Source organism: Amblyraja radiata, chromosome 7 (assembly GCF_010909765.2).
Source record: "Amblyraja radiata isolate CabotCenter1 chromosome 7, sAmbRad1.1.pri, whole genome shotgun sequence".
NCBI lineage: Eukaryota > Metazoa > Chordata > Chondrichthyes > Rajiformes > Rajidae > Amblyraja > Amblyraja radiata.
In genome coordinates, this window is record NC_045962.1 from 35,645,806 (window position 1) to 35,666,641 (window position 20,836).

Sequence of the window (20,836 nt, forward strand, 5' to 3'; positions counted from 1 at the left end):
ATTTTGTCACTGGCGTGCATATTACATTACTTTCCAACCCACTATAAACTAGGAAAAGAACGTACAACTATTTAGTGACTTTCACATCATTAGACATCCCAGTTACTTTTTTTACCATAGGTATTGATGTTCTGATGAGCGGGCAATTTTTATAGTACATGGTCGTACAAATAGCAAGTAGATAGAGGATCAGATTCCAAGGGATAAATGTAGACACAAGGAACTGTAAATGCTTTTATACAAAAGAAACACATAGTGCTGTTAGTTTAGTTTAGTTTAGAGATACAGCATGGAAACAGGCCCTTCGGCCCACCGAGTTTGTGCCGACCAGCGATCACCCCGGACACTAGCACTATCCTACATACGAGGGACAATTTACAATTTACAGAATCCAATTAACATACAAACCTGTATGTCTTTGGAGTGTGTGAGGAAACCGGAGCACCCGGAGAAAGCCCTCGCAGGTCACGCCGGTTTCCCTCATACAACATAGAATAGTACAGCACAAGAACAGGCCCTTTGGACCACAATGTCTTTACCAAACAAGATGCCAAGACCATCCCTTATCTACCTGCACCTAATCCATATCCCTTTATTCCTTGCATATCCATGTGGCTATCCAAAAACTTCTGGATGCCCAAAACATAGTTTCTACCTGTCAACCTGATCTATGCTTCCCATAATTCTATGTCCTTCTATAAGGTCTCCCTGCAACCTCTGGCATTCAAAAGAAAACAATCCAAGTCCGTTAAAACCCTCCCTGTAGCTAATACACTCTAATTGAAAAGACTAGGCTTATATTCACTGGAGTTTAGAAGGATGAGGGGGATCTTATAGAAACGTATAAAATTATAAAAGGACTGGACAGGCTAGATCCAGGAAAAATGTTCCCAATGTTGGCCGAGTCCCGAACCAGGGGTCACAGTATAAAGGGGAAGCCATTTAAGACTGAGGTGAGAAAAAACTTTTTCACCCAGAGAGTTGTGAATTTGCGGAATTCCCTGGCACAGAGGGCAGTGGAGGCCAAATCACTGGATGGATTTAAGAGAGAGTTAGATAGAGCTCTAGGGGCTAGTGGAATCAAGGGATATGGGGAGAAGGCAGGTATGGGTTATTGATTGGGGACGATCAGCCATGATCACAATGAATGGCGGTGCTGGCTCGAAGGGCCGAATGACCTCCTCCTGCACCTATTTTTTATGTACTATGCTCTATGTAATCCAGGCATCTGTGCTAAACCTCCTCCGCACCCTCTCCAAAGCCTCCACATCCATCCTGTATTGGGATGACCAGAACTGCACTCAATACTCCAAATGAGGCCTGACCAAAGTCCCATAGAGTTGCATCATGACTTCCTGACTCTTATACTCAATGCCCTGACCTATGAATGCAAGCACACCATTTGCCCTTTTTACCACTCTATCTACTTGTGTTGCCACTTTCAGGGAGTTATGGACTTGGGCCCCAAGATCCTTTTGTGCATCCATGTTGTTAAGAGCCATGCCATTAATTGTTTTCTTTTCACTTATATTTGACCTCCGAAGTGTAACACCTCACACTGGCTGAGATTAAACTCCATCTGCCATTTCTCTGCCCATTTCTGTAGCTGATCTATATCCCCCTGTACACTTTGACAACCTTCCTCACAGTCCCTTGCAAAACGGTGTCGTCTGCAAACTCATTAACCAAGCAGGTACATGGGTAGGAAAGGTTCTGAAGGATATGGGCCAAGCCTAGGTAGGGACTAATAGAGATGGAACATGCTGGTCAGTGTGGGCACATTGGGCCGAAGGGCCTGTTGCCATGCAGTGTGACTATGCAGAAACAAGGAACTGTGGATGCTGGTTTACCAAGGAAAGACACAACGTATTGGTGTAACTCAGCAGGTCGGGCACCATCTCTGGAGAATATAGATAGGTAATGTTTCAGGTCGGGACCTTTCTACAGACTGTGTCATTTTTGTATACCTGAATCTGCAGTTTCTTGTTTCAAGAAACTGCAGATTCTAAAATACATTAGACCAAGGGCGTCCCTTTGGGTCCCGTCCCCTCAAGGCGCATTTGCGGGGGGGGGGGGGGGGGCGGCTTTGGCATGACACACACACATTAACCACCCCCCACACACACTAACCCCCCCATGAAATTATATTAATATTATTCATTCGCTCCATTTACCCCATCCACTGCCCTATCCACTCACGCATAGCCCCCAACTGCGCAGGTGTGGCTAGAGATGGGGTGGGGGTGGTGAGGGGAAGTAGTGAGATTGAGGGTGGTGGAGGGGGGCGCGGCATCACACGGGAGGGCTGGTTCCCAAAGCAATACTCCACCATCACCTGCCCCTAGTTCCCATTATTCACACTCCTAGAGAGGAGGGGGAGCAGAGAAGAGAGGGGAGCGAGAGTAGGGTGGGTGGGGGGGGGGGGGGTGCATGGAAGGGAGGGAAAGGCGAAAAGAAGGGGGGGGCAGAAAGGAAGGGACAGCAGGGAGGGCGGCAAAGAGGGAGGAGGGCAGAGGGGGGGCAGAGAGGGAGCCCCTTCCCCATCCAACCCCCCCCCCCCCCCTCCCCCTCCGAAGCCCCCACCCCTCCCCCTTCGCCCTCAAGACCTCTCACCCCCTCTTCCCCCCTCCTCTCCCCTCCTGCCCCCCCTCCTCTCCCCTCCTGCCCCCCTCCTCTCCCCCCTCTCCTCCCCCCTCTTCCCCCCCCCTCTCTTCCCCCCTCTCTTCCCTCCCTCTCCACCCCCCCTCTCCCCCCCTCTCCACCTCCCTCCACCTTTGGACAGGTACATGTAGGTAAGGTTTAGATGGATTTGGGCCAAACATGGACATATGGGACGAGCTTAGATGGTGCATCTTGGTCGACATAGACGAGTTGGGTTGAAGGGCTTGTTTTGCTGCTGTACGCCTCGACGACCTTTAAAATAGAAATGATCCAAACTCCAACCCGTCTACATTAATGTCCAATTCATTAATAACAAGTCAAAAAACTTGCTAACTTGTTGCACACAACTCCTTTAAATTTTGCCACTCGCACCTCAAAGCTACGCCTTCAAGTCTTTGACATTTCTACCCTGGGAAAAAAGTTTCTGACTGTCTACCCTATCGGAAACTGTCCCTTCGGCCCACCAAGTCCACACACTGACGATCCATCACCCGTTCACACTTGTTCTATGTTCTCTCACTTTCAAGTCCACTCTCTACACACCTAGGGCAACTTACACCGGCTCAATTCACGCACGCCTTTGGCGTATGGGAGGAAGCCTGAGCACCCGGAGGTAACCCACATGGTCACAGGGAGACTGTGCAAACTCCACACACAGACAGCAGCTGAGGTCAGGATTGAACCCTGCTCTCTGGCATGGTTAGGCAGCAACTCTACCACTGAGTCACAGTGCCGCTCTGCATAATCACCCCAACATGTCACACATTAAACAGTAATGTAATACTTAACGCACGCAGGTATTAATGAATACCATGAACTATTTTATTCGTTATCTCTTAAATCGATAATGAATCAATAGTAATTGATTCATCAATAAGACTCTTCAGAAGTAGTTGTGTCTCCAAAGCTTCCTTCCAAACCCAAAGCCCTTACCTGCGTCACCTTCTCTGTCACATTGTGTGTCCTCTCCTTCACTTTGGGTGCTATGATGGTGTTCTCTGACGAAGGTGGAGATGAAGTCTTCTCAGCTTTTATATCCGAAAAGTTCAGGGTGATTTGCGGTATCTTGCTAATTGTGCTGTACTTGTTGAGATTAGAATCGGAGGTTGAGCCCAGGAGACTGGACTTGAAATGACTCAGAGGTCCTGAGGCACAAGATGGTAAAATATGTCATGTTTATTCTGCGCATCAAATCTTTTACCCAAGTTCACATTTTCTATTAGATTGCGCCTTCAGTTTATAAATTATAAATGATGGACTGTTTCATCTGTTTAATAATAACAATAACAATATACATTATTAATTACAGGTATTAAGGTTAATTGAAATTTCAAAGTATGTGAATTAAAATTGCATTCATTGTATTTCGATTTTAATTTTTGGAATTTTGAATAAGAGATTTTCCTCTGAAGACAGAGGGAAAAATGCAAGAACGCTGATTGATATGTTACCATGGCACATGCAAGATCAACATCTACTAGAACATTGAACATAGAACAGTATAGCACAAGAACAGGACTTTCGGCCCACAATGTCTGTGCCGAACATGATGCCATGACCAACTCTTATCAGCCTGCACATAAACCATATCCCTCCATTCCCTGCATATCCATGTGCCTATCCAAAAGTATCTTAAACATCACTATTGTATCTGCCTCCACCACTACCCCTGGCAGTGTGTTCCAGACACTCACCATACTGTGTAAAAACACTTGCCCCATGTATCTCCCTTAAACTTGTCTCTCTTGCCTTAAAGTTATGCCTTCTAGATTTTGATATTTCCATCCTGGGAGAAAGGTTCCGACTGCCTACCCTATCAATGCCTCTCATAATTTTATATACTTCTCTGGCATTGCAGAGAATAACACTCCACGTCTGTTTAACCTCTCCTTCTGGCCAATGGCCCCTAATCCAGGCATCATTCTGGTAAACTGAATCATCCTATCATCAACTAGAGAGCCGTCCTGAGCTACTAGTTACTTCACTGGAGACCCTCGGACAATCTTTAATCGGACTTTACTGGACTTTATCTTGCACTAAAATGTTATTCCCTTAATCATTTATCCATACACTGTGGGCGGCCCGATTGTAATCATGTATAATCTTTCCGCTGACTGGTTAGCACACAACAAAAGCTCTTCACTTTACCTCGGTACACATGCCAATAAACTAAACTAAATTAAACTAACCTAAACTAAACTAAACTAAACTAAACTAAACTAAACTAAATTAAACTAAACTAAACTAAACTAAAGTAAACTAAACTAAACTAAACTAAACTAAACTAAACTAAACTAAACTTCCTCTGCACTCTTTTCATCCACAGAGCAAATGTCAACTCAGGTGTCAGCTGGCCATTTGCCCAAACAATGCAACAAATGGACATCCATGCCTTCCACAGATGCTGCTTAACCCACTGAGTTTTTCCAGTATTTTGTTTCTTGCTCAGGATTCCAGCATTTGTAGCTCCTTGTGTTTCTGCTACAAATAGATGATCATTTTTAAATTAACAATCAATTGATTGATGCATTGCACTTATTTCGGTCTGAATTTGTGTAAGTGTGAGGTGTCACATTTTAGGAAGTCAAACCAGGGCAGGACCTTCTCAGTGAATGGTAGGGCCCTGGGAAGTGTTGTAGAGCAGAGAGATCTAGGAGTGAAGGTACATAGTTCTCTGAAAGTGATGTCATAGAAACATACAAACATAGAAAAATAGTAAGATTAAACGAGAACTTACCAGTTTGAAGTTTGATCTGTATTTTATGAGGAGTTACGATGAGGGATTACGTGAAGAACCCGCTCAGCATGCATGCGCGGCATACTTCAAAGCAGCGGTGTGGAATCACAGATAGACACAGTTATTGAAGTAAACATAGTAAAGATAAGGAGACATCAGTTTATGAATTTGACCCATATTATTGAGGGTGGGAGCGGAGGGCACGTAATCCCTCATCGTAACTCCTCATAAAATACAGATCAAACTTCAAACTGGTAAGTTCTCGTTTAATCTTACTATTTTACTTCGGAGTCACGTGAGTGATTCCGTGAAGATTTCAAAGCTCTGTGATTTCAAACCGTGTAACAGTTATTACTACATCACTGCCGAAGTCTTTGAGGGAGGAAGTGTGTTATCGTAACCAACCAATGAATCTGTTTGTAGAAAAACACAATGGTATTTTTTAACAATAACAACAAAGAAATTAAATTGCTCCCCTGGGCTGAAATTAAATATTTGCAGTCTGTAAAATCTTTCCTGCAAATAAAACAGGTTTTGCCAACGGCTTATTATAAAATTTCTGAACGGTCTTTCCCCCCACCATCCTGCTGTAGCCAGGATGTGGTTTATAGGCATGTCCATTCTTTTAGCCGTCGACGTGGATGCTGCCCTGGTGGAATGAAATTTGTACATGTTAGATTTTATCCCAGCAGCTTTTTTTCACCCAACCATAAGGTTTTATATGACTGACCCACAAGGCTTTTCATCTCCCTCGAATATTTTGGTTGTGTCTATGTAGGATAGTAGGGTCATGGCACATAACCGTGTTTCTGGCGGGTAAGCCCGGAATTCCACGACTGGATTAGGTGTTCCTGGTCTGCTCTGTTTAATCATTCCCTGGATAATGACAGAGATCTGGTCTGGAGCTGTGAGCATGGTGTCCAGTCGCAATAGGTGTAGTGACTGGACCCTCTGTGCAGATACAAGTGCCATCAACATGAGTGTTTTGAGCATAGATGGTTCCAGGTTGAGGGATCTGGCTGGTGGCCATCCCCTGAGGTATGTCAGGACCACACTGACATCCCATATATGGGTGTACCTTGGTCTAGGGGGTTAGAGTTGTAAATACCCTTCATTAGTTTGACCACCAGCTGGTGGGACCCCATGGCCTGTTGTCCTGGAGCTGGTTTTAAATAGACAGGCAGGGCAATTCTAGCTGTGTTGATGGCTCTGTAGCTGAGTCCTTCATCGTGGTGAAGGTTCACCAGGAATTCCAGCACGTTGGTAACTGTAGCGGTTGAGTAGGTGGTCCCTGTATCCAAGCAGTACTTCTCCCATTTTTTGATGCTGGACAAGTGCTGTTTTTTAGTGGATGTTCGGAGGGATGCTGACATGGTGTCGACGGTTTGTTATGATAATCCCAGTCCCAGAAGTGGTTTGTGCAGAATCTGCAACCCAGGAGTTTGATTTTTTCATGGCACGGGTGGCTTGTGCCCGACACTGGGTGTTAATAACTCTGGGTCACTGGGGAATACCATCGGAGTTTCAACAACCATGTCATGGAGTATTGGGAACCATGGCTGTGTAGGCCAGTCGGGTACTATCAAAATACCTGAGTCCATTTGTACTGTGCGTAGTCCCCGACTGATGAGGCAGAAGGGAGGAAATGCATAGAAGAAGAATTTCCCCAATCCAGCGCGAATGCATCTACCGCTGCTGCCTCAGGGTCTGGTTCCCAAGCGACATACATAGGTACCTGGTGATTTAGCCTTGATGCAAATAAATCGATATCTGGCGTGCCATATTGCTTGATAACTTTTGTGACATTTTTGGGGGGGTTTTTAACATCCATTCGATGTTGTCATTAAATTTACGTGACCTGGTGTCTGCCACTGTATTTAGCTTACCTGGCAGGTAAGTTACTGATAGCCAAATATGTCTTTGGACACACCATTGCCAAATTGTGTTGATCAACTTGTCGCATGATACCGATTTTATGCCGCCCATATGGTTAATGTAGGCTACCACCGTAGTATTATCTATTTATAACCGTACATGCAAGTGATGCATATTTATGCATATGCTTATAAACCATAAAAGTCACCCAACATCTCTAGATAATTAATGCCCAGTGTAAGTGGTAACGATGATTCTGGGTTAGTCCATCTACTACTTGTGCTGGATATAGAGTTAGTTGCTCCCCAGCCTTGAGCACTGGCATCTGTTTGGATAACTGACGTAGGGATAGTGATGATAATAGGCTGAAACTTTTTTTGCCCACCACTGTAGTTCTGATATTACTTCAGTGGGTAACTTCATGAAATGATCATAATGACCTGTATGTCGTTTTTGGTACAAAGGTCCAAATTATGTAGCCAGAAATACTGCTACCATTTTCCCAATTACTCTGTTACTTGTCAAGCAGTTGATAGTTTGTTGACCATTAAATTGTTGCATGATTGTGCCAATTCAACTATATTATCTCTTGGCAATGTTACAGTCACGTAGACTGAATTAATTGTGAAGCCCAATTAGTCCATGATAGTGGATGGCTTCAACTTAGATTTATCTGGATGTAAGACAACCCCAGGGTTTCGAATAACTATTTGGTAGCTGAACAGCTAACATAGTCAATTTCATGGTCTTGCCTACCATTTAGGAAATCATCAAGATATGCCATGACAATATGTTTTTGTCTTCTAAATATTGCCAGAGCTGGTTTTAGTATCTTGGTGAACAATCTTGGGCTGATGTGAACCCATTGGGTAACGCTTTAAACTGCTATAGCTGCCCCATCCAGGTAAATTTCAGGTATCTGCGATGATCCTTGTGAATGGTACTAAATAGTAAACATCTTTAAGATGAATGCTTGCCATGAAGTATCCTTTGGAATTTAGTTGTTTGGCAGTAACAACCGGTTCCATTTTGAAATGTATATACTTAACAAACATATTGAGTGAAGTTAAGTCAATGATGATGCGACATCCACCATCTTTTTTGGGTTTAGTGAATATATTTGATACGAATTGCAAGGGTTCAGGTTTTCCCATGATACCCTTTGTAATTATTCTCACCAGTTCAGCTTGTCCCTCTTGTTTCTTTAACGGAGAGGGGAAAAATACCCTCTGGGGTGAATGTTGATCTGGTGGCAATTTTTCTAGTATGAATTGTATTTGTATTCACTAATGCCATTGAGTATATACTGATCACTCGTGATAGACTCCCATGTGTTAGTATTACTCTATATACTGGTAGGAACCAGACCCACCTACCTCCATGGTTATGGGTATTCTTCTGTTTCCTGCCGGTCCAATGAGTGTTGCACGTCGTCTGACGTGGCGGTGACGTTGGGGGGTGGCACATTTTCCATGGGGTCCGCTCTGGGCTCTGGTCTAAAGAAGACTTTCGGTGATAGAATGCGGACTCCTTATCTTTCATCAGTCCCATATGGTAGACGTTGACTGATGGACGCGATGGGGTGCTGCTGCGTAGGAATTACTGTTTTTGGTTTGCTCGTCCCGGCCCTGCCCTCATGAGCCGAAAGTTTTGTAAAACCTCTTGCATGTCCTTCATATGCTTTGTGAGTTTTTTTGCCAAAGAGCAGTGGGTCTGGCTCAGTGGCTGGGGTATGCACAACCCCGCAAATGTAGGATTTTATGGCACGTCTTATGACTTGTTTACGAAGGTTGTGGTCATCTCCGTATTTGTCCTGGAACGAGGAAAAACGATGTGATGGCTGACGTCAGGCTTTTAACGGCCTCCTGCACGTGGGGTTTCCACGTAGCTGTCCACCACACCTAGCAGCTCTTCCTGTTCCTGCACCCCTTGCATACTCCCGAGATCTTCAGCCATTGCCCCTGTTCTTGACCAGCCCAGTCCTGGTCACCAAAGCTATCCTCTGGAAAGGAGGAAGCAATGGACAGTGCACAAGGCACTGTGGAGGGAGTGCCTGACCCCCCTCTGTGAGAGCGCCCCTCCTGGGGTGCACCTCGCTGGAGCTCCTGCACCAAGAGCCGCTCCATGCGGCTCATGCGGCTGTCTCTCCCCCGTGCGGGTGGAGAGACGTCCCCGTCCGACAAGTCGGAGCCACCGGCCGGACGCCTCTTCCATGGCTTTACATCCAGCCCCCTGCTCAGGCGCTAGCGGGCTGGGCTCGGCGCGGTGTCGGGGTATAGCGGACCGCCCGGTAAGTGGTTCTACCGCCTTGTTGCTGCCCCCGCGAGATGGAACGCTCCTTCGTGGAGTCGAGGGGGGGGGGGGCAGGTCTGTTCAGGTGGCTGTCTTTCCCCCCATGCGGGTGGAAAGACGTCCCGTCCGATAAGTCGGAGCCACCGGCCGGACGCCTCTTCCGTGGCGGTACTTCCAGCCCGCTGCTCAGGCGCTAGCGGGCTGGGCTCGGCACGGTGTCGGGATAGCGGAGCGCCGGGTAAGTGATCCTACCGCCTTGATGCTGCCCCCCCCCCCAGATGGAACGCTCCTCCGTGGAGTCGAGCGGGGGACAGGTCTCTTCTGTTGCTGCCCCCCCCTGATGGAACGTTCCTCCGTGGAGTCGAGTGGGGGACAGGTCTGTTCTGTTGCTGCCCCCCCCCCCAGATGGAACGCTCCTCCGTGGAGTCGAGCGGGGGACAGGTTTGTTCTATAGCCTTTCTTCGCTGCCGGACAGCAGAAGTCTCCCTGTGAAAGAAAAAACCCGACGTCAGCTTACCTGACGGTCCGTTCTTTCACCTCCATAGCAGGAGCGCCTGACTCCCGCTGTGCCGCTGTTGCTCTGATGGACGTAATGCCAAGCATGCGTGCTGAGCGGGTTCTTCACGGAATCACTCACGTGACTCCGAAGTAAAATAGGTGCAGGAGTAGGCCATTCGGCCCTTCGAGCCTGCACCGCCATTCAATATGATCATGGCTGATCATCCAACTCGGTATCCCATTCCTGCCTTCTCTCCATACCCCCTGATCCCTTTAGCCACAAGGGCCACATCTAACTCCATCTTAAATATAGCCAATGAACTGGCCTCAACTACCTTCTGTGGCAGAGAATTCCACAGATTCACAACTCTCTGTGTAAAAAATGATTTTCTCATCTCGGTCCTAAAAGACTTCCCTCTTATCCTTAAACTGTGACCCCTAGTTCTGGACTTGCCCAACATCGGGAATAATCTTCCTGCATCTAGCCTGTCCAACGCCTTAAGAATTTTGTATGTTTCTATAAGATCCCCCCTCAATCTTCTAAATTCTAGCGAGTACAAGCCGAGTTTATCCAGTCTTTCTTCATATGAAAGTCGTCCCATCCCAGGAATCAGTCTGGTGAACCTTCTCTGTACTCCCTCTATGGCAAGAATGTCTTTCCTCAGATTAGGAGACCAAAACTGTACGCAATACTCCAGGTGTGGTCTCACCAAGATCCTGTACAACTGCAGTAGAACCTCCCTGCTCTTATACTCAAATCCTTTTGCTATTAATGCTAACATACCATTTGCTTTCTTCACTGCCTGCTGCACCTGCATGCCTACTTTCAATGACTGGTGTACCATGACACCCAGGTCTCATTGCATCTCCCCTTTTCCTAATCGGCCACCATTCAGATGTCACAGGTAGTTAGGGTGGCGAAGAAGGCTTTTGGCATGCTGGCCTTCATTAGGCAGGGAATTGAGTATAGAAGTCATGTTACAGTTGTACAAGATATTGATAAGGTCGCACTTGGAAATATGGTGTTCAGTTTTGGTCACCAAAGATAGCATTTTGCTGGAATGAGTGCAGAGAAGATTTACGAGGATGTTGCCAGACTCAAGGGCCTGGGCTTCAGGGAGAGGTTGAGCAGGCTAGGACTTTAACATTATTCCTTGTAGCAGGATGAGGGGTGATCTTGGCGTGGTGTATGAAAACATGAGGGGAGCAGATAGTGTGAATACACAGATTCTGTACCCAGGGTAGAAGGATCAAAATTAGTGGACGTAAGTTTAAGGTGAGAGAAGAAAGACTTAATAGAAACCTGAGGGACAATCTCGTGTGCAGGGAATGGTTGGGAAAGTGGATAACATAGAACTAGTGTGAACGGGTGATTGATGGTCAGCGTGGATTCGGTGGGCTGAAGGGCCTGTTTCCATGCCAGTTATCTCTGAACTAACGTCGGTTTGTGTTAATATTCGTGAGACATGTATGTAAGTCAATCAATTAATGTAGAAACCATCTGTGACATATTTTGAATAAAAAATTACTGTTGATCTTTAGATAATTACATGATTTGTACATCTGGAAAGAAAGCTAGTATCATTTGTGTCTGCTAGAGTCTTGATAAGCTTTCAATCTTGTAGGGTGATCTTGAAGAAAACTGAACAAAACTCAGGTGATATCAAGTGTCCAACAGTATTCACCGTTCTATTAATAATATTAGTAATATATTAATAATAATTGCTCTGCATAGCTGATGGTGACATGAATGGCCCAATATTGCACATCCAGGCATGGCACGGTGGGGTAGTGGTAGAGCTGCTGTCTTACAGTGCCAGAGACCTGGGTTCGATCCTGACTACGGGTGCTGTCTGTATGGAGTTTGTACGTTTTCCCCATGACCTGCGTGGGTTTTCGCCGGGCGCTCCGGTTTCCAACCACACTCCAAAGAAGTACAGGTTTGTAGACTAATTGGCTTGTAGACAAATTGTCCCTAGTGTGTGTAGGATATTGGTGCGTTGGTGGGAACAGACTCAGTGGGCTGAAGGGCCTGTTTCTGCACGGTATCTCTCAACTAAACTTAAGAAAACTGAACAAAACTCAGGTGATATCAAATATCCTACACTATTCAGGGTGCTATTAATAAACTAGTCTAGCATTGTAACCAATGCTCTACTATTGAGGTGACAGAATTGCCCGATAATGCACATCAAAGAGATAAAGAACATATCTTTTATCACTCCAGTTTCTTGATAATGCCAAGTCAGGTTTGCAGTATCATTTCCTACAATTTCCAAATCTGATCAAAAAAATAAAGGGATGTCAAAATGTAGGAAATCACTTCGGATGAATGTCACTGGTCTGGTCTGGTCCCAGCATCAGCTCTGGTCCCAGGGAATAATGGCTGATTGACAGAACCACATAAAGAATCTAAGGTACCCTGATAAATCTGTCTGTCAAATAAAAAATATTACACAGTGGATAGGTTTAGCACAGGTGCCCAAAGCAAATGTAATAAATATCAGCATTTAAATGGGTTGCACTCCTTTGGAATCTTCATAATATATATTTGCAATGCATTATACCTGACTTTGCACTTGTTGGAGGCAATATGTGGAAGATGAATATAATTAATTTATTGCTTTATAGAGTCATAGGGCCATGGAGTCATAGAGAGTGGAAACAGGCCCTTCAGCCCAACTTGCCCATGCCAACCAACATGTCCCATCTACACTAGTCCCATCTGCCTGTGTTTGGCCCATATCCCTCGAAACCTATCCTATCCATGTACCTGTCGAAATGTTTCTTAAATGTTGCGATAGTACCAGCCTCAACTACCTCCCTGGGACCAGGGCAGCTCGTTCTATACACCCACCACCACATGTGTAAAAAAGTTACCCCTTAGGTTCCTATTAAATCTTTCCCCATTCACCTAAAACCTATGTCCTTTGGTTCTCGATTCCCCTCCTCTGGGCAAGAGACTTGTTTACGTTTACCCAAACTATTCCTCTCATGATCTTGTAAACCTCTCCAAGATCACCGCCCATCCTCCTGTGCTCCAAGGAGTAAGTCCTAGCCTGCTCTAACTCTCCCTATAGCTCAGGCCTTCGGGTCCTGGCAACATCCTTGTAAATCTTCACTGTGTGTTTTACATGCGGGTGGAAACTGCCGAGAGAAAAAGGACACACTGTTTTATTCAAGATCTTCTAATTTAAGCTACAACAGCCAAATCAAACATTTCACGCACAGTCGAATCATTTCCGGATCTTTCTTGGTAAATACGATGGATGATATTTGCATCTCTAAGGTCCAATTAGATTTTGGTCACAACACACTTTGAGCTTTCATCCAATTTGCTCATTTTTACAAAACTGGTGGCAGAGAAGATTCCTGCAGAGACTGTGTGTGTTTACCTGATCTATTCCTTACATTGTTTTGTACAACTCTATAAGATCACCCGTCATCCTCCTGCGCTCCAAGGAATAGAGTCCTGGGTGTATTAAAATGCCCGGTCAGCAAAGGAGATTGCCTACGGCTACCTCGACTGCTACATAGCGACCCCACTCCACTGCACTACAAGTTCAAAAGAACCATGCCGACCAATTTTTACTCGCGAAAATTTGTGTTTGGTGTATTGTGTTTACAGGCCAATAATGTTGCTACAAGTAAGAATGTCATTGTAGTATTGGTGGTACACATGACAATTAATTCTTGAAATTTGGATGCTGTGCTCACATCACAATATTCCTGGGTGAAGTAAAATTAGCATCACAAGTAGACGGGTGGTGAAGAAAGCTTTTGGTACTTTGGCCTTCATCGGTCAGGGGATTGAGTAGTTGGGATGTTACAGTTGTACAATACAATGTTTGTGAGACTGCACTTTTAGACTTTACTTTAGACTTTAGAGATACAGCTTGGAAACAGGCCGTTCGGCCCATCGAGTCCACGCCGACCAGCGATCACCGCTTGCACCAGCACTACCCTGCACACACTAGGGCCAATTTACAATTATACCAAACCAATTATCCTACAAAACCTGTATGTCTTTGGAGTGTGGAAGCCGGAGCATCTGGGGGAAAATCCACAAGGTCACAGTGTATTTGACCCAGAGTAAGGGAATCTGGAACTAGAAGGCATAAGCTTAAGATGGGAAAGAGTTTATAGGAACCTGAGAGGCAACTTTTTCATGCAGAGGGTGGTGGGTATATGGAACGAGCTGCCAAAGGAGGTAGTTGAGGCAGGAGCAATATCAACATTTAAAAGACATTTGGACAGATACATGGATAGGAAAGGGATGTGGGCCAAATACAGGCAATAGGGACTAGCATAGATGGGGCATCTTGGTCAGCATGGACGAGTTGGGCCAAAGTACCTGTTTCCATGCTGTTTGGCTTCATGATTCCATGTCTCCTAAACCTTCTATAAACAGGTTGCATTTTAGTAAAATCATCTTATTGCCTTTTATTCTGCAAGAATCCTGTCTGCTACCAGTTTTGTAAAACGAGCAACACCCCACAAGTAAAATTGGATGAAATCTCAAAGAGTGTTATGACCAAAATCTAATTGGACCTTAGAGATGCAAATAACATCTATCGTATTTGCCAAGAGAGATCCAGAAATTATTCGACTGTGGGTGAAATGTTTGTTTTGGTCTCCCTGTTGCAGTTTAAATGAGAAGATCTTGAATAAAACAGTGTGTCCTTTTCTCTCAGCTGTTTCCACCCGCATGTAAAACACACAGAGAAGATTTACGAGGATGTTGCCAGGACTCAGCTATAGGCAGAGGTTGAACAGGCTAGGACTTTATTCCTTGGAGTGCAGGAGGATGAGGCATGATCTTATAGAGGTGAGCAAGATCAAGAGAGGTATAGGTTGGGTAAACACCCAGAGTCCTTTGCCCAGAATGAGGGAATCGTGAACCAGACATAGGTTTAGGTGAAGGGGAAATATTTAATGGAACCTGAAGGGTAACTTCTTTACAGAAAGGGTGGTGGGTGTATGGAATAAGCAGAGGAGGCAGTTGAGGCAGCTACTATTGTAACGCTTACACAGTATTTGGATAGGATAGGTTTAGAGGGATAAGGGCCAAATGTGGGCAGGTAGGACTCGCGTAGATATGGCACGTTGGTTGGCATGGGCAAGTTCGGCCAAAGGGCCTGTTTCCACGCTGTAGACTATATAACAATTCACTGATCATCACTTTTCACCTGTTACTCTCAAGATTGCAAACGGCTACATTTTTAATGAAAAGGAATGTAGGTTTATCTCAAATTTTCTCTCTCAAACATTTGCTGACATAAAATAGGGCGGCACAGTGATGCAGCGGGTAGAGCAGAGATGCGGGTTTGATCCTGACCTCGTGTGCTCACTCTATGGAGTTTGCATGTTCTCCCTGTGACCGCGTGGGTTTCCTCCGGGTGCTCTGGTTTCCATGGATATGGATGGGCGACGTTTCAGGTCGGCTTTCGACAAACTGAGTGTGAAGAATCTCGAATCGAAAGGTCACCTATCCATGTTCTTCACTGATGCTGCCTAATCTGCTGAGTTACTCCAGCACCTTGAGTCTTTCAGAAGGCTTTTGACAAGGTCCCACATAAGAGATTAGTATACAAACTTAAAGCACACGGTATTGGGGGTTCAGTATTGATGTGGATAGAGAACTGGCTGACAGACAGGAAGCAAAGAGTAGGAGTAAACGGGTTCTTTTCACAATTGCAGGCAGTGACTAGTGGGGTACCGCAAGGCTCAGTGCTGGGACCCCAGCTATTTACGATATATATTAATGATTTGGACGAGGGAATTGAATGCAACATCTCCAAGTTTGCGGATGACACAAAGCTGGGGGACAGTGTTAGCTGTGAGGAGGATGCTCGGAGGCTGCAAGGTGACTTGGATAGGCTGGGCGAGTGGGAAAATGCATGGCAGATGCAGTATAATGTGGATAAATGTGAGGTTATCCAATTTGGTGGCAAAAACAGAAAAGTAGACTGTTATCTGAATGGTGGCCGATTAGGAAAAGGGGAGATGCAACGAGACCTGGGTGTCATGGTACACCAGTCATTGAATGTAGGCATGCAGGTGCAGCAGGCAGTGAAGAAGGCATGTTATGAATGGTATGTTAGCATTCATAGCAAAAGGATTTGAGTATAGGAGCAGGGAGGTTCTACTGCAGTTGTACAGGGTCTTGGTGAGACCACACCTGGAGTATTGCGTACAGTTTTGGTCTCCTAATCTGAGGAAAGACATTCTTGCCATAGAGGGAGTACAGAGAAGGTTCACCAGACTGATTCCTGGGATGTCAGGACTTTCATATGAAGAAAGACTGGATAGACTCGGTTTGTACTCGCTAGAATTTAGAAGATTGAGGGGGGACCTTATAGAAACGTACACAATTCTTAAGGGGTTAGACAGGCTAGATGCAGGAAGATTGTTCCCGATGTTGGGAAAGTCCAGAACAAGGGGTCACAGTTTAAGGATAAGGGATGAGGAAAACTTTTTTCACACAGAGAGTGGTGAATCTCTGGAATTCTCTGCCACAGAAGGTAGTTGAGGCCAGTTCATTGGCTATATTTAAGAGGGAGTTAGATGTGGCCCTTGTGGCTAAAGGGATCAGGGGGTATGGAGAGAAGGCAGGTACAGGATACTGAGTTGGATGATCAGCCATGATCATATTGAATGGCGGTGCAGGCTCGAAGGGCCGAATGGCCTACTCCTGCACCTATTTTCTATGTTTCTATGTTTCTATGAGTCTTCTTTTGTAAATCAGCATCTGCAGTTCCTTATGTCTAAATCTGTCATTCACATAGCTATGTGATTCTGATTGTTACAAGGTTTGAGTCTTGATAAAGGTATTGTCGCTGGTACGAATCCTTCTTTCTCTTTTGCTTTATACATTAATATGTTTTAATCTAATTTAATGGTGGAAGGAATTAGGAACAGAATTATTCGAGATTTCATTTCAGTTATGAGAATTACACCTATTAAAAGTTTGGAATAGTACATTTTTTAACTGGAACTTTAGGAAATAGTCCGGCAAAATTTGGGGCTTGATCTCCAAATACTGTTTTCCTTAATGAAGATATTTTTAACAGATCAGCAATGCTCTTAGTAAAAGTTTCAGATATTTGCTTCGATTTTGAGTCTTAAATTAAAATTTGTGTGAGTTTTAAAAGTCAATACTAGAGTAAAGATTAACAGAGTAAGCATATTTTGTGTGCAAAATCATGAGAGGAGAGATCGGGTAACACACAGAGTCTCTTGCCCAGAGTAGGGGAATCGAGAACCAGAGGACATATGTTCACAAGGTGAGGGGGGAAAGATTTAATGGAACCTGAGGGGTAACTTTTTTACACAAAGGTTGGTGGGTGTATGGAACATGCTGCATACAGTACTAATTGAGGCAGGTACTATAACAACATTTAAAAGACACTTGGACAGATACTTGGATAGGAAAAATTCAGAAGCATTTAAAGGTTTATAGGGTGGCACAGTGGCATAGCGGTAAAGATGCTGCCTTACAGCGCTAAAGACCAGGTTCAATCCTGACTACAGATGCTGTCCGCATGGAGGTTGTACATTCTCCCTGTGACCGCGAGTGTTTTCTCCAGGTGATCCGGTTTCCTCCCACATCCCAAAGCCGTATAGATATGTAGGTTAATTGTAAATTGTCCCCTAGTGTGTAGGGAGTGGATGAGAAAGTGGTTGATGGATGGCAGGCAGTGGTTGTTAATGGACCCGATGGGCTGAAGAGCCCGTTTCCATGCTGTATTTCTGCACTAAAATAAACAATGACCATAAAATTCTATCGCCATCAGATGCAATGACCAACACTCTTCCAGAAATTTGCTAACACTGGCTGATAACATTTACGTCTGATAAGTTAATATATCTTCTTCACAGCTAGTGAGATAAGCAGAATTTGAAATGAGAATCATAACGTTGTCGTGTAAAGAAAATATATGTGAGTTTATTAATATTTTCCTTCAATAGAACGTCGTCTAAAGTAAACTGATGGCACCAAGTGATTAATATTGAAATTTTTTGCTGAATAATCCCCTGAAATAGATTGAAAGAGTTATGGGGATTGACTGATATCGACATGATGACAGACTATGTCCCACTACCACAGGCTCTGTTCTGATTATGCTTCCAGTAACAGGACTGCACGGTGACACGGTGGTGGCGCTGCAGCCTTACAGCGATAGAGACCTGGGTTCGATCCTGACTACGGGTTCTGTCTGTGCAGAGTCTGTACCGCCTCCCTGTGACTGCATATCTCCAATTTCAAGTTGGGTTGACGCACTAAATGCTCATATAAAAGCCTAATACTGGAATGTAAGTCTATTCCCACCAGCAGTACAGTGGCACAGTGGTAGAGTTGCTGTCTCACAGCACCAGAGACCCAGGTTTGATCCTGACTACGGATGCTGTCTGTACGGAGTTTGTACGTTCTACCTGTGACCACATGGGTTTTATCCAGGTGCTCGGGTTTCCTTCCACATATCAAAGATGCAAAGATTTGTAGGTTAATTGGCTTCTGTAAAATTTTAAATTGTCCCTAGTGTGTGTAGGATAGTGTTAGTGTACGAGGTGATTGCTGGTCGGCACGGATTCGGTGGGCTGAAGGGCCTGTTTCCGTGCTGTATCTCAAAAGCAAACTAAACTAGAGTGTTGAATTGTCAGCACAAGGAACGGTGGATGCTGGTTTACAAAAAAAAAGAAGCAAAGTACTGGAGTTACTCAGCGAATCCGGTAGCATGTACGGAAAATATGGACAGGTGACGATTCAGGTCGGGACCCTTCTTCAGACTGAGGGAGGAGGGAGGAGAAAGCTGGAAAAGAGAGGTGGGGGCGGGACAAAGCCTGACAAGTGATAGGTGGATATGGGTGAGGGGGATTTTTACATGCTGCAGTTTAACATGCCTGTAAATACATTACACATCGTAAATATAGAGTAAATTAAAAAAACATGCAAATTAGTTACAAATACTGGTGGAAAAAGAAAGTCCAAAGTCCTTAGGAGCAACTAATGACAGTCCACAGTTGGAGTGCATGAACAGGCTAGGAGCACAGGAGGATGAGGGTGATCTAATAGGTGTATAAAATCATGAGGGAATGCACAGAGCCTTTTAGCCACAGTGGGGGAATCAAGAACCAGAGGACATAAGTTTAAAGTGAGAGGGGAAAGATTTAATACGAACATGAGGGGTACCTTTTTTTCCACACAGGAGGATGGTGAATATATGGAATGAAGAGGTAATTGAGGCAGATATACTAACATCATTTAGAAAAACATTTGGACAGGTACATGGATAGGAAAGATTTAGAGGGATAAGGGACAAATTTGGGCAGGTGGGACTAGCATAGATGAGACATCTCGGCATGTCGTCATGGATGTATTAGATCTTCTACCCAGGGAAGGGTAATCAAGAAGCAGAGGGCATCTTGGTCAGCATGGACAAGTTTCTATGCTAAATGATTACACTTCTATTTTTGACATCGAGGGACAAAATGTTTTTATCTTTAAAGATAACACTATCTTATTTCTAATGACCCCACTATGGGGTCATTCTAATCCAACTCACTCTGTAAAACCTCACTAATATGGATTAGGCACGTATTCTACAGCTCACCCCATCTTTCAATGAAAAATACAACTGAGCTGGATGTAAAATCTTGCGACTTGTCTATCCTGGCTTATTTCCTTCCATTAGATAAATTCCTTCCAGTGTTCTCATTAAATCCTGATTGTGGTAAAAATTCTCCTGATTTAATGCAATGCTCAATTTTATTTTTCGTTGTACTATGTGGTGAGCTGTAAAATATGTGCCAAATACATTTTGTTCAGTTTTGCAGAGTGGGTTAGATTAGTGCGATTCTTTTGAGCAAGGCAAGCAGTAAACCTTTCAAAGGATAGACAGAGTGTTAAGAGTCAGGAAGTCATGATGCATCTTTATATGACTTTGGTCAGGCCGCATTTGGAGTACTGCGTGTAGTTCCACTCGCCCCGTTACGGGAAGGATGTGGAGGTTCAGGAATGGGTGCAGAGAAGGTTTACCAGAATTCTGCCTGCATTAGGATGTATTAACTACATGCTGAGGTTGGACAGACTTGCATTGTTTTCTCTGGAAGTTGCCAGGAGATCTAATTCTAAAATTATGTAATCTGAAATTATGAGTCTATTAACAGAATAATAGCCAAAATAATTTAACATCTGACATCAAGTTGCATCACAGCAAAAGGGTGGCATGGTGGCACAGAGGTGGAGTTGCTGCCTTGCAGCCCCATAGACCCTGGTTCAATCCTGACTGTGGGTGCTGTCCGTAAGGAGTTTGTACGTTCTCCCTTTGACCGCGTGGGTTTTCTCCGGATGCTCCGGTTTCCTCCCACATCCCAAAGATGTGCAGGTTTGTAGGTTAATTTCCTTCTGTAATTTGTCCCTAATGTGTCGGATAGAACCAATGTATGGGGAATCATTGGACAGTGGGCCGAAGGGCCTGTTTCCATGCTGTATCACAAAACTAAACTAGACAAGTGTCTATACTAAACTAGACAAGTGTAGGAGATTGGGGTTAGGAGGGAGAGATAGATCAGCCAAGATTGATTGACGGAGTAGGCTTTATGGGCCGAATGGCCTATTTCTGCTCCTATCAATTATGATGATATGATCATGATCCCAGGAATGAGTAGGTTAACCTATGATGAGTGTTTGTGGGCACTAGACCTGTACTCGCTGGAGTTTAGAAGAACGAGAGGGGACCTCATTGAAACATACAGAATAATGAAAGTTTG

At 44.6% G+C, this 20,836-nt stretch overlaps 1 protein-coding gene across 2 annotated transcripts in view; it reads right to left on the reverse strand.

Moving 5' to 3' along the window:
* kcnh7 (potassium voltage-gated channel subfamily H member 7) overlaps positions 1-20,836 on the reverse strand; it is a 350,824-nt gene that overhangs the window by 71,590 nt on the left and 258,398 nt on the right. For both annotated transcript variants that reach the window (XM_033024163.1, XM_033024164.1), the window contains exon 6: positions 3,595-3,806. In XM_033024163.1, coding sequence (XP_032880054.1) covers positions 3,595-3,806 — 212 coding nt within the window. The remainder of the gene's footprint in view (positions 1-3,594; positions 3,807-20,836) is intronic.